The 14,929-nt window shown below is 33.9% G+C and overlaps 1 protein-coding gene across 4 annotated transcripts in view; it reads right to left on the bottom strand.

Moving 5' to 3' along the window:
• LOC126858766 (paired box protein Pax-6-like) overlaps window positions 1–10,424 on the bottom strand; it is an 86,647-nt gene extending 76,223 nt beyond the window's left edge. For 3 of the 4 annotated variants that reach the window (XR_007688721.1, XM_050609311.1, XM_050609309.1), the window contains exons 1-2: window positions 9,666–10,424; window positions 2,956–3,079 (exon numbers count right to left, since the gene is read on the bottom strand). Coding sequence is in view for 3 of the 4 variants with exons in the window: in XM_050609311.1 (XP_050465268.1) it covers window positions 2,956–2,968 (13 nt within the window). In the remaining variant the exon portion in view is untranslated. Of the gene's footprint in view, window positions 1–2,955; window positions 3,080–3,177; window positions 3,325–9,665 lie in introns of those variants that run through there. The other variant, XM_050609310.1, reaches the window with a different exon arrangement.
• Between the last annotated feature and the right edge of the window lie 4,505 nt (window positions 10,425–14,929).

Here is a 14,929-nt window from a genome sequence, read left to right on the forward strand (position 1 = left end):
ATCAAAAAATTATTTATGTTACATTCAGTGCTGTAATAATTTCCAGCAAAGTAAAAATAATTCTTCCGTTTAACGTTAGCATCAATGTCCGGAGAAAAAATCAAATCACCGTAATAAAAACGACTTTCTGCCCACGCAATTCTAATTATTAACACCTCACAGCTCTGATTTTGCTTGCTTTAATGACTTTGACGAGATAAATAAACTAATAAACATCCATTTTATACACTGCCATAATAATATAAATATATTATATAAACTCATTATCAAACACTGTTTGTTGGAAGTATACTATAAAAAGCTTCAGCAGTTTTACAGAAAAACAATTTTTTATATTTGCACGTTAATCGTTGTAATTACACGAAATAAGGAAGCAAGACAAATGGCAAGTTAGCCGCTCACCTTTCTCAACGAAAAATAATGGAAAAGGAAAGTACCTAATTTGTTACTTGAGTTACTTCAGCTTGGCGTAAAACAAGCATGAAGGATAAGACAAGACAGCTTCCACGAGCGATAATTCGTGGCTCCTTCGCGCCGGAGAATAAGGAAGGACAGATTTGTCATTGCCTGTGCAAGGCGAGGTCGGAAATACGATTTGTACGTGCGATCGATCAAAACAAGCCTTCGTCTCTTGGCACTGCCACGACGGCGGTCGCTCTATTCGGGGTGATTCGATGAGCTAACGCCAACTTAACGCTACACACCCCACTGAGCCGCACTCGGTCAGATAACTCGTGGATTTTCGAGCACCCTGCAGATTCCGCCGATCGCTTCCTCACTTGTGGGATTCCGCCGCTGCGCGCCGCGACGTTTAATCCGCGCTACGTTTAAGTCCGCGCTGAAAATCTTCGCGGAAATTCTTTACGACGGAAAAATTTCGAATTGTGGTTGCATACGTGTCAGCTTGTTACACGTCTTGGAAGGAACGTAATTATTTTCGCGAGACAATTTCCATTGGTACATTTATATTATTTGCAAAAATAGCGACAGTTATCTTTCTTTCGATAGCGAGTTGATAACAACGTTATCTCTTGGCTCGTCTGTAAATTGCATCGAAAATAAAAAAGACATGGGAAGAATTAGACCCAAGTTCATTTATCGAGAAAATCGTCAATATTCCAATATATTTTATCAAAGATATTTCAACACGTTTAAGATTTATATATCATGATATCAATATCCGGAAAGAGATAAATATAACAAAATATAGAATTTAAAAAAAATAAAATATGCGAATTATCTGATATTTAAGATCTTAAGCGTTTTAAGAACTTTTTTTTAGCCTGACGTTTTAGTTAAATTATACGATGACTACCGAGAGGATGTCAAGGGACAGAAATTATGATCGGCGGAGGTATGGAAGATCCCGCGGAAGAAACGAATAGAGGATTCCGAGGACGTGGCGAGGAGGCGTGCTGGAAGGCGTAAGAGAATGGAAATCAATACGTGAAGTGAGCAGCCAGTTTCAGGCAGAAGTTGCCGGCTTTAGAAAGCCTTGAGACGTCGTCTGCCCATCCTCTTCGGACCCTTGTGTTAAGAGAGCTCGAACAGGCGAGAGCAAAGGAAGCGCCGGTGACAGAAAGTTGGAGGAAGAAAGAGAGAGAAGAGGGTGGGTGTAGGAGAGGAAGAGAGAGATAGAGAGGAGAAGTTCCATTCAGGACTAATGGGGTTAAACGCCTTAGCCATCAACCGAACGCCTCCCTCTTGATTCTCGGACGTTTCGATTCGTCCGGAGCTAAAATTCGAATTATCCGTAATATCTCCGAACATAGTTTACGTCCGTCGAGACTACGTCCCGCGAGTTAATAGGGAAAATGCGCGCAAAACCGCTACAAGCGAAGTCATTTCAAGAACTGTCATCATTAATCATTATCATTCATATTGCACTTTAACATACTTTTGAATACTCGATTTCAAGAATTTCCCATTTAAATTAGAATTAAGATTTTTTCATTTTAATTAGGACCGCGGATTCTTCACAAACGCTTTAGGAAAAAAAATAATGAATTAATTCTTTGATGACTTTCAATGAATATCTTTTTTTATGCATCTAGTCAGATAGCAAGCATTACCAGGAAAATGTAAAAAATTTATATCAACTTTGAATTAAATAGAAAAATATGCCATATACGAAGTATTGGCAACGCATTTAATGCAAAGCGTGCTAATCGTAAAAAGAAATTTCGTGTGGTCGTTATGCGCCATCGACATTTCGTAGTCATCGGCCAGAAATCGTTAAGTTTTATGCTTTTCAGGCGAACTTCCGTTCTCCATAAAGGTTTTACCATAATCGTTCTTCCGATGGGCCATCGTAATGGAATACCGGATTGAAAGATGACGTATCAAAGATCATAAATAAGGATGGATTTCGAAAATCTTTCAATACACTTTAAGCCTATCACTATAAACTTGTATATTATGTATGTTAATTTTCTGATTGCGAAGTTTTTTTTTTTTTTTGAGACACTGATTTACTTGAACTTTTATTTTCTTCTAAGCTAATCTGATTCTCTATAAAATTTAATCATCACTCCAACTTATATTATAAGCGACAGCTTTTCATTAATCTATTTATTTTAGAATTGAGAATTAACAATTAAGAGCTACAAACTAAAGATTTAATCATTGGAATTATTTACGCATATATATGTATGAATATATGTGTATGAAGCCATACCAAGATGATTTTATCGAATAAAAACTTTTGCATGAAAAAAAATAATTAATTGGATTACTGTGGATTAGAATAATTTTTTTCAGTATTAATTATTCAGCATACCTAACAACGTTCTTAAAGTTATGCGTGCTTTTTTATAACGCATTATAACATTATTATCTTTGTTCATATACTCGTAAAATGATTTCTAGCGCGCAAACCCATTTGAAATGAATATAGATTTTTAAGCTTATTAATTAATTAAAAATTGTATAATTATATTTGAGAGATAGGCTTACCTTTGTGTGCCATATCGTCAGCAGTGACGGAGGCTATGAGGCCGGTGGCGCCCGGCCATGGAGCGACCGCAGCGCCCAGCTGCTGCGAAGGCAGAATCTTCGGGCCTTTGAACACTTCCGTTCACTGAAATCCATAATTAAAATCATTAGAAACTGTCAAATAAAAAAATTTCGATATCGCAATAATAACGCTTCCTCGCGTTTAAAAGCTTAAATTATTACCCGATGCGTGATAAATATTAACACTAAAAAAGAAAAGAAATTTCGTGATACAATAATGAAATATGCACACGAAGTATGCATATACTGATAGAAGAACGGTTTCTTAGACGGAATTAATAAAGCGATTAATAAAAAAAAAAATGTGCGGCTCGTTCCGGAGATACTTGATAGTTTCGATGACCCGCCCAAACTGCCTCGTCGCGTACAAATGTCGTACCTTAATTGGGCGTCATATAATCGAAAATTGTGTATATCCACGGCACCTGTGTAAATCTGCGTCATTTGCATATCGCGGGCATATGTGCGTCGTTGCGATCGCCTTGAGCGGGCAAATAAGCGCGCGATCTCTTTTCGCGTCGTGTTATCTTTAAACGCTCGGTTCCTATCCTACCGCAACGTGTATAGTCAATATATTTTAATTTTGCGTTATACAAAGAGCACAAAAAAAAAGAAATAGAACCCGAAATAAAACCAGGTGTGTTCTTTCACTAAGTCACATTTAAAATGTGAATTATTGGAAATGATCATCTAAATATATATCTCGTTCATATAAAATATTATTTAGAATTTTATTTTCTACGAAAACAATAAGAATAAATATATAGGAAATATATATTTGAACAAATAACTAGAAGTTATTAAAAACAATTCAAATAATTATTTTAATTAATAAGCTAAGAAAATTTACAATTGTTTGATAGGCAAAATAAAAAAATTTCATCTACTTGAGCGTTGGTTAACAATTAATTTTAAACGGAATTTATCTTCATAGAAATTTAATTCGCGGTAAAATTAGATAAATTGTTGATAAAATTTTATATATAAATATTTGTGTATGTATATAAAGATTTTAGAAAATATTATTTAAATAAGCTTTTTTAATTGTGTTAATAATCTTTATCATCGTATGCGAGTTAATTTTCATATATCCAAATACAACAACGTATCTTGCGAGAATTGTAACCGTTTTGTGTCGCAATAACAACATGAAGTGTCTTAATTATCGAGAATCGCGCTTATTGAAGAGGTAAACTATTCGCAAACGTAACACCCTCCGTGCACCTTTCACTACCACAAACAAAAAAAGAAAGGGTGAAGCAAAAGCTCGCAGTGCTAGAGGGAATGAAAGCGAAGTTAAGCGCGATAATTAGTGTCGGAAAGAGTTAGTCATCTGAAAGCGTATAAGTTGTGTCGTTTCATAAGGTTAAAATATATAAAATAAAAAGCAACATAGCAAGAGAAGCAAGAGAATATTTTGATAATTAAACCGCAAATAATTTTTTTTTAATTAATTGAAAAGAGAATAAATAGAAGTCAAGTATAATATACGTAATAAAAAAAAAATTTAATCTTCATGTACGAATACTTTAACGAATTCAGAGTAAATCTTTCTTTAACATATGTATTAAATATCAATATCTTACATATTATTAATAAATAGAAATCAAGTGTAATACACATAATGAAAAAAAAAAAAAATTATCAAGTGTAAAACTATAGAAAAAAAAAATGTTGAAAGACTCATTCATGACTCATTCATATTTCATATTAAATAACACAATTTAATTTATGCAATAATAATATTTTATCGCAGCAATAGCCATATTCATTGATCAATATGTTATTATGTTAATGTGTAAATTATAGTATATTTCTTGTTCCCGCGAATGATCGCAAAAGAAAAGCATTTCAGAAAACGAAGATATCTATCTCTCTCGCGAGGATGTTTACGCAAGGCTCATTGATTCGAATCAAAATTATGTCATAATTTATAATGTGATTCACTTCCACAAGTTATTGCAACGAGATTCAATACGAAGCAGTGCATCTGCAAGACACTTCCCTCTTTTTCCCTTTCATTATCCAGGATGCTCTTTGCGCTGCAACACAGAGAAGCGCTTTTTCGCACGAAGAGATGGTCGAAGAGATGAGATACAACTGAAAAAGGGAAAAAAACCCAACGAGAAAAGCGGGAAAGATACGTACATGTTTATGTATATGCACGGAGAGAGAGAGAGAGAGAGAGAGAGAGAGAGTGAGGGAGGAAGGATGGAGCGCATCGCGTTCGCATATTGTACAAGAGGATTACCTCGGATTATGCCCGACTGAGCGCAAACAGGATCACGTCGCTTCTGTTTGCGAGACGCCAAGCTGTCGATTTAGTGAACTCAAACTCGACTCTGCCTCGCGCGGAATCGCCATCAGAATAGCAGCGACTTTCCAAGAGATTTTCGCGTTTTTCCTTTTTGTAGTCACGTGCAATTTAAGTTTGACAAGATCGAATCTCGAATTAAGAGAAAGCCAAAAAGATTATTATACAAAAGCCTTTCTTAAATTTATTTTTAGGATGATTATGAAAATAAGGCGTGTGTATCACTTAATCTCAAAAATAAAATACAATAATTAGTGTTTCTTTTTTTTTTTTTTCAAAACTAACATTCGAAACGACAAAATTATCTCTGTAATTTTGGGCATTAAATATTTTGATAATTAAACCGCAAATAATTTTTTTTTAATTAATTGAAAATAATGTTTTATCACCGCCACCATTTAAATTTTGCAACAGATAATTATTTAACTACTAATTAAAATTAAGAAATGCATATTAATCCTCGATTACCGTGTTCAGCGAGATATAAATTGCTAAAGATATATTATTTACAAAGTAGAAAAAAAATAAAAAAAAAAAAAAAACTTGAAAAATCTCGAAACCCTTGTAAGTTCAACCATAGATCGCTTACGGATCCGGAGAGATGCCTTTATGGAAGCGTATTCTTCATAGTTACCGCAAGACAAGTTGGAACACTTCTTGAACATTCCGTAAACACAATACAGCGAGATGCAACGGGACGGGGAAAGGTAGCATTATACACGCGAATGGTAATAGGTTCCATATCCACGAGAGCTGCCGGCGCATTATGCTTTACATTTCCGGCGAAACACTGTTAATGGCACCCACTGCCGTCGCTACCGCGACTACCGTCGAAATCCACCCTTGTAATACACGCCCAACAGCCCCCGCAGGCATTAACCGCTCGCGCTACCGTATAAAGTGACTTCCGCCCGCGATTACATTCGTCTCATGAGCACGTACACAAGCGTTTGTGCATTAATTATTAATTATGCCGGTGAAGAATGAGAGGCCGCTGTATTATCCGGCGATAATGACTGTTTCGCGTAATCGAGGACGATTGAGAGATAAATCGTTTTAACGTAACATACGCAGCTTGTGTGAAATTAATTAATTCAATTTCAAATATATCTGTTTTCGTGTCTCTTCTTTTCTTACATTTATATATTAACGTTTTCTTATCGCAGTTCTTACGTAAATGTTGTTTTTATTATCTCTTAGGTATGTCTGATATATGTCAATCGTTATGTAACTTAAACAAAACTTACGTCATTTTATTATTTTGATAAACGTACATCTCTTTTCTTGTTTACACAATAACGTGATAATGGAGGTTTCGATACATGCATTGTATGAAATAAAAACTAATTTTTTAGAAATATTATTTAACTTTTTTTATATTTAATTGTGTCTTTACCAAATAATAATTGTGTCTTTGCCAAATTATTTCTACATTTAAAAAAAAATGTTATATGTTTTTACATTCTTTTAGTATGTTTAGAATAATATTTTATTTCAATTCTTTCGTCATATAATTTTCTTATACTTTTAAATCTTACAATCTATAACAATGTACACTCGACAAAATTACTTTGCGGAAAAATTACTTTGCAGAAATTGTTTAACTGTCGTATAATAAGTGTGGAGAGAATATGATCAATAACATTTTTCATCACATTTTACTTGGATATCGATCAATACGTAATGCCTCAATCCGTTCCAGATGTAGACCGTCGAAAGACGTTTCATTGATCAACGTTAATTCGCGCGCGTCGTTTATAGGATCTATTCCTGTTTAACGGCACGTTAATAATGAACAGTTAACGAGGTGTTAAACGGTTATAGATCTTACGGAAGGCTTCCTTCGAAACATAATACAATTCAATCCAATGCAATTGCATCCTGCTACTACAAGGAGGTTAGCAATTTTCCGCTCTTTTGTGTAACAATTTACATCTCCTCATGAACATTCTGTTTCGGATTATTTATGAGCTTTCTGTTTCGGATTATCGAATCATTTTCTACGTTCATCGCGTCGCCTCTCGTGTTATCTATGTAGCTTAGTTTCTCAAATCTTTCGAACATGAAGGTATTCCTCGAATCTTTAAATATTTATTTTTAAATCATATTCATATGATCATATTTCTTTTCACGTCTTCTTTCATTTTGTTTCTCATTTTTCAAACAAATTTGAATTAATCTATATATATTCAAAACTTTCCGCAAATATATAGCGCGAAAATCTTTAGATATCATTTTGCGTGTGTTATAAAATCATTTTAAGAATATGCATATAAAATTTAAGTAATTTTAATTTAATTATAAGTAAAAAAATTAAAATACTTATAGAAAAACGCATTTCTTTATGGAGAAATTTTTATTTTTCACAGAATTTTCATAAAACTTTAGTCAAGGGTTTATACAAACATAAATACTTCATGCACGAATTATCGGTGTTTCTATAAAATAAGCGTGTTGCTGCCGTACATTTGCCCCGATTAGAGAATCGCTACCGCAAAGAAACTACTGGAGGAACCGACGCATAATACACCGTCACGAAAGGAGCGTTCACAATGCGCGCGTCGGATATCACCGCGGGGGGTGTCTACACTTGTGACGCTCGACATTCAGACGATCTCATTCATTCGTGGTCGCATTTTACACGGCGAATCGTATAAAGCCTATCGCCTAATTACACCATAATACTGTGACTGTGGGAGACACGCGAAGAGACAGATTGACAGAACGAGAGAGAGAGAGAGAGAGAGAGAAGGAAAGGGAAAGGACATCATAACAATAGTGTGTAGGAGCGAGAAAGATAAAGAGAGATATATACTACATGTAGAGATTCGACGCGCTATTCAATCGCACTCGTCTCCAGTATAGCGAGCTCGCAGGAGAGGATTGAATACTATGCTTTAAGCCGTATTATGCGCTACGTGCATGAAATCTGCATTTGATAATGTGTTAATCAGCAGGATGAATCAACGGAATTCGCGCGCGCGTGATTATCGCTACGAGCGATTAATGTTCAGACAATGTTCAATTAGTCAAGCGTATTCGTATCTAAAGATGTAAGTAAATATGTCGAATTAAAATATTTTTAATACTCATTATCTCTCTATCTCTCTCTTTCTGTCTCTCTCTCTCTCTCTCTCTCTCTCTCTCTCTCTCTCTCTCTCCCTCTCAATTGTGTCTCAATAACAAATCTGACGCGATTAAAACGTTGACTTTTATTGTGTTTATGATTTCTGATACGTAATATTTTCTTGTATATTTTTCTATTATAATAAACAATTTATATATTATATACTATATAATATATAAATTGTTTATTGTATAATGTTTGTTACCTTTCTTTTATTAAATTATATTATTGCAATAATTTAATTAATATCTTCTAGATATCTTTAATTTAATTAATATCTTCTAGATTTCATTTTTAACAATATGTATAGAATATTGATTTAAAAAAAAAGTGTTAAATAATTTTAATATTCTTATAATAATTCTTATATTTTTAAATGTAAATAAAAGTATGTTAAGCCTTAATAAAACGAAAGTTGGAAAATTCTTAATTGTATCGCATTAAATTAATAATTTGCAAAAAAAGATATAGAAATTCTGTTCAATAATCGATATAGACTCTTTACACTATAAAAAGAATTTGTCCCATTTCCCGTTACGTCACTCTAGTTTCTACGTCACTTTACATCTGGAATATTTTTAGTAAAGAAAAAAACATTATCATATATTCAATCGTCATATCAATATTATTTTCTCTAAGAGAAAAAAAAAATTAAAATTAAAAATTTTCATATAATTTTGCTGAAATTGAGTTTATATAATCTTTTTTTTAACGAACGAGTTAAGCAAAAATTACGTGAAATTTTCAATGACGCAAAGTAAATATTGAAAATGGCGATCGATTTTCTCTGAAGTGCCAAATAAAAAGCGAAAAACACGCACCTCTTTGAAGAATAAATAAATAAATTAAAATCCAATCGATTTCCGTAACATTAAAAGTTTTCGAATTCAATAGTTGATTAAGAAATTAGGATTCGTCTCTTTATCTCTATTGTTATACAACTTAATGATGTAACTAAACGACACAGATGTAAAGTAGAAAAGCTTCAATTTTAAATAAGAGATTCTTTTCTTCCTTTCTGATTGTCTTAAAATTAAAACGAATCAATGATAAAGAATAATAAAAATAATTACGAATTTCGAAGATTCCTGATTAAAAATATCGCGATACGAAAAGAAATTTTAGTTGATCTTTTTTATCTACTTCATCTTTTCACTTGTGCGCTTTTTATCAAAATCAACATAAATATATTTGATTATGATTACATACCAAGATCTGCCGACGGCCGACGGTGTCCGTCCTCCCTCCGACGTCCTCGTTCCGCGAAAGCACCACTGCGAATCCTTTGGCTGGTCTCGTTTTTCGTCGCACCCCGCATATACTACAAGCACAGGTTGCCGAGCGCGAACCGCGAGTTGGTGGTTACGTCACTCTCTCCGGATCGAACACTTCGATTCGACTCGCGGGGATCGATCTATCCGTTCAAATCGGCTCGCTCGCGAAAAAACACCCCTCTCACTTTCGCGGCTATTGGCTATGATGAGTTAATAACCTCTCGGATTTATCTTGGATTTGACGGTCCAGTCAGCCTCTCGAGCGCGACTAATTTCGCGTTCGACTTATGAGCGAAAGCGGTGCGAGGAAAAGAACGATGATTATAACCAACCGCGCTTGTGCCGATCCGCGCGAGTGCGGCACACGTGCTGCTCTGCAGCGTGTGATTCCTCTCCTCTCTCGCTTTCGTGAAATCCCCGTCGGATCCGGGGCGGTGGAGGGTGGTCGCGATGCGAAAAGCCTTCTACGCGAGGACGCCTAACCCTAAGAGGGAGAGAGCGAGAAAGATATGTATATACATACACATAGAAACGGATGCGAAGAGAGAGAGAGAGAGAGAGAGAGAGCGCGCGAGATGCGTATATCGGATGAAAGAGAGAAGAGAGAAGAGAGAGAGAGAGAGAGAGAAAGAGAACGGAACTCTCTCCGGCCGTGGAAATATTATTAGGTAAAAGCGCACGCACGGACTGGCACGCACCGACTCGCGGACTCTCGTTGGGTCGCGCTGCCACGGCCTCGTGTTGGTACATTCGACTTGACGCTTGGACCAATGGCGTCGAGCGCAGCTTCCCTTTCTACGTGCGCACCGCGACAGACGGTGGGGATCCCGGCTCCGCTTCGTGACATCATCGATTCTGAATGGTGGAGATGCTCAACCGTGCGGAAGGTACATCGCGGAGGGTGCGTGCCGTGCGTGCCCTGCGCATGCGCGACAACGTGCGCGCAACTGCACCGCACGGGAAAGGGATGCGCGCGGTAACGCGCGACGCGTCAGATGGAGATGAACCGCTAGTACGCGAGGGTGATGCCGTCTGTCAGTTTCTCCTTTTATCCCTCTCTCTATTTCTTAATTATCTCTCGTTTTTATCTTCCTATGACTCCCGATTAATTATGACATCGATTCAAAATCTTGAAAATTATATTGGTTTATACCCAGACAGCACACAATATTTATAAAATATTTACAAAATACTTATAATAATTATTCAAATATTTTATAAATATTTTTGTGATATTAGATTTACAGATAAAAATTTATCATAAATATTACAAAAATATTTATAATATTGAAAAATATTTACAAAATATTACTATAAATATTTATGTTTTACTTGCCATAAATAATATATAAAATATTTAGTCTATATTTTTATAATATATCGAATAAAGTTTTGATGATTTCTTCTTTTAATGTATACAAAATATGTATGAAATATTTACATAATATTTCAAAAAATAAATAGTAAAAAATATTTATAAATGTTTATCATAAATATTGTGTGCTGTGTGAATATGTCAAATAAAGACGTGTTCAAATCAAAGCGTGTTCAAATTGTTTGATAAAATATTTATAAAACTTGTTCCAAAATGTATCAGTAAAATGTAATGAATAATTTTCTCTTGGGATTTATAAAAATCGATACAACGAAACGAAACATTTCCATTCATACAATGTAATAGTAAGGATTTAAGTGAAATACATATTTAACATGCAATGATCAAGAAATAATAGATTTAATTTGATTAAAGTTGAAAGAATATTGATAAATAATTTTACATCAGTGACGATGTGTTTTGAATGAAATAATTATACTTACGTCACACACATTTCTCATTTTTATTTAAGAATATGCGATTACTTTTATATGTGACGCAGATAAGACTATATATTATCTTTACGCATATTTGAATCAACCTTGGCAATTTGGATAAAAATAATGACAGCCAAATTTAAACAAGATACTTTCTCTAAAATAACAAGTTGCTTAATTCCATATTGGCGATATATAAATTCCTCGCGCGCGCATACGACGTTTTTGAAAATAAATTTTCTTGAATATAAGCTCTTTGTATTAAAAAAAAAATCATTTATGTTGTTTTTAGTTTTTATATATATTTTATATATGTTTTATTATATCCATATTACATCAGTATATAATAATTTAATTTTTAGGATGTTTCAATATATCCGCTCGTTACTAGAATTCTCTTTTCAACACTATTATTTTTATTTGATCTGGAATTTACTGAATTTTACGAAAAAAAAATTCCGATAAATTGACAATTATTGAAAATTATTAACATTTTATTTGACTTGAGAAAATAAGAATTTTCACAAATTGCAAAAAACAAAGAAAAAGTTACAAACATTATGTGTCATTGAAGTTTGAATTTGCGCAATATTTTTCTTTCAATTCTCAATTTTTTGTTGTTTCTATCAGATTCTTACTAACTTCTACAAATCGTGAATAAGAAATATGAATTTTTCGGCATTTGTTATTTTTTTTTTGTCTGATTTTTTAACATCCTAAATATTTGTTCAATTTTCAACAATTTTTACAAGACAGAGACGGAGAAGCAAGAGAAACGCAAATGGTAGAGCCGTCGGAATTTCGCATCGCTCCTGTTCCAGAGGCGCGTCTCACGTGAAGGGATATTAAAATATAATTGGCGTTTGTGTCCCTTACGCGTGCAAAGCGGTATCTAGTCACGCGTGGACCGACCGACCGTGGGTGTTATGCACGCCAGAGTACGTCATACGCGCGCGCGGGGGGTGATTCACCCTCTCTCTGTTCCTCGACATAGTATATGCCCCTACAATCTTTCTCGTAGAAACGGAGGGATAGACGTGGATGCATCTACCCTTGTCGACGCGGTGCGTCAACGACGGTTCCGCAAGCTCGTTTCACACGGAACACATAACTCGTTTGACAAGAGACACAAAAGATAAGAAGTAAGACACTAATAGTTTATCTCGTAAAAACTATATAAATCTAGAGTTTAAAAGAGCTATTATATAACGCTATAATCATTCCAAAACGATACGAAATTTCACTGAATACGAAGATAAAGCGTTGCAATGTTCCAATCTTGACAACATAAAAATCTGGACTCTTATTTGCTTTTAAATAAACAAGGCATGTACGAGCAAAATGATTTTATATTGATTCATCCAAGAGAATGTTTCGACATTCAACAAACATAAACAAAAAATCAAAACATTGCAACATTGTTACGTTGCAGGTTGAAATACAGACCGCTCAATAATAAAGCATATGTGATAAAGTTATAGGTAAATGCTTTTACATCTATTATTTGATATAAAAGAGAAATGTTCCTTTATTTAAAAATTAGATATAAGAAATTTAAATAATTATTTATTTGAGTTATTGATATATCATTTATTTTAATTTAGCTTCTTTACTTATTTTTTAGCATGATATATACATGTAATATTAATAATAAGTTAAAGAATCTAATATAAATTAATGTATGATTTTACTAACAAAATATACAATTTTTATTGAAACTTAATTTTGGACGAGATTCTAAAAATAAAACATAATAAAAAGAAGGATCCCCTTATTATTTTTTATTTTTATATCTAATTTTTATATCTTATTGCGTCTCGAGTCTTAAAAAGGCGGTGATTATAATTAAAAGTTTTGCAACAATCGATCATCGCATCATTCGACACAATCGCTCGCAAAATACGTTATCCTTTCAAAGAACGTTTATCTCGTTCTCTTAGCATTCTTAATTAATTAATAAAGATATTAATTAATAAAGATAGTGAAATAATAGACTCATTTACGAGTTCTTGAATTTTGTAAGAAGAATATACTTAATTAAAAAGTTGCTTAAGTTAAAACGAGATCATGGCCGTGTGTACGTCATTACGAATCCGATCAAACAAATTCGAACGAGTTGCGAAGGTCAATTGTGATGCGATGTAAGAAAGTCAGAGAAGTTTACTCAAGTTATCTTCGCATTTCACGAAAACTTGAAGTTAAGATAACGACTGCGAAATAAAAACAAGTTTTAACAGATGCTGGAAAATTTTTTAGCTGTCCAAGTACGTAAATTCCTTATAAATATCAGATTGAAATTAATCTCTTTGTTTAATTTTGAAGAAAAGACTGAAAAAAACAAGTAAGTGCGACATATAAATGACATACTCCAAATGTGATGTTTTGATGAAAGCACACTCGTACAGTTTAAAGATATATGTATAATGAGATATATAAATAGATAAGTTCTTTTTATATATAAAAATATAACAAAACATTTTGATACTACAACAATTTTGATATTAAAATATTATTTTAATTCTTCTTTTATTAATTTTCATCATTAATCAAACTTTAAAAACTTCTTTCTACTTTCATTCAATTTTAATCTTCTATAAAGTGACAAAAAATTGAACTAAATTAAAAATTAATTTAACTTGGTAGAGTTTTTGATAAAATTTACTTACTAAATTGGACATTACAGTGAAATTTTATGTATCATGTATCATTGCATATTTACATAATCTATTCGTTGAACATCATGTTTCGTTATATAATTACTGCTGATTCGTTATGTTTAATTTGTGTTTGTATAAAGATGTACTTACGAAAATTGGACGACTTTCCGCACACTGTGAGACATTCCGGATGCGGATTTGCGCGCGCATTCGCGTTCATGGGTATCCTAGAATCCCGGAGAGAGCCGCCGCTGCAGGTCACCCGATGTGAACCCGGCTTTAGGAGATCCACGCGGTGGAAGTAACGCGTTTCGATTTTGCGTTAGCTCAGCTACGCGTGAATCCAGCCAAGGTCAAGTCGTTCCCCGTTTCCGAGCATCCCTCCGGCATTCGGGCAGAGCTCTTAAGATCGATTCCAACCAATTTTATACGTAGGGTGGCCCGCTACAAAAGCGCGATGACGTTAGGTGAGACACAATTATCCTCGTTTACACCTCCCGCTGTACCTGCTCCTCACTAGTCTTCGTGGTTAATTAAAATTCTTTAATGAATTGATTATGCGATATATTTGCAAGCTTGAATCTCGTCAGAAAATATCAGATAAAAAAATGCGTAAATAGTATCTCTATTAATTTGCTTACGTAAAAGTCATTTACTTTAAAAATTTAATTAAAATGCAAGTTTGCACACAAGTTTAGTAGTGAACATTACATTTGTATCTTTGCGTCAA

Source organism: Cataglyphis hispanica, chromosome 2 (assembly GCF_021464435.1).
Source record: "Cataglyphis hispanica isolate Lineage 1 chromosome 2, ULB_Chis1_1.0, whole genome shotgun sequence".
Classification (NCBI taxonomy): domain Eukaryota; kingdom Metazoa; phylum Arthropoda; class Insecta; order Hymenoptera; family Formicidae; genus Cataglyphis; species Cataglyphis hispanica.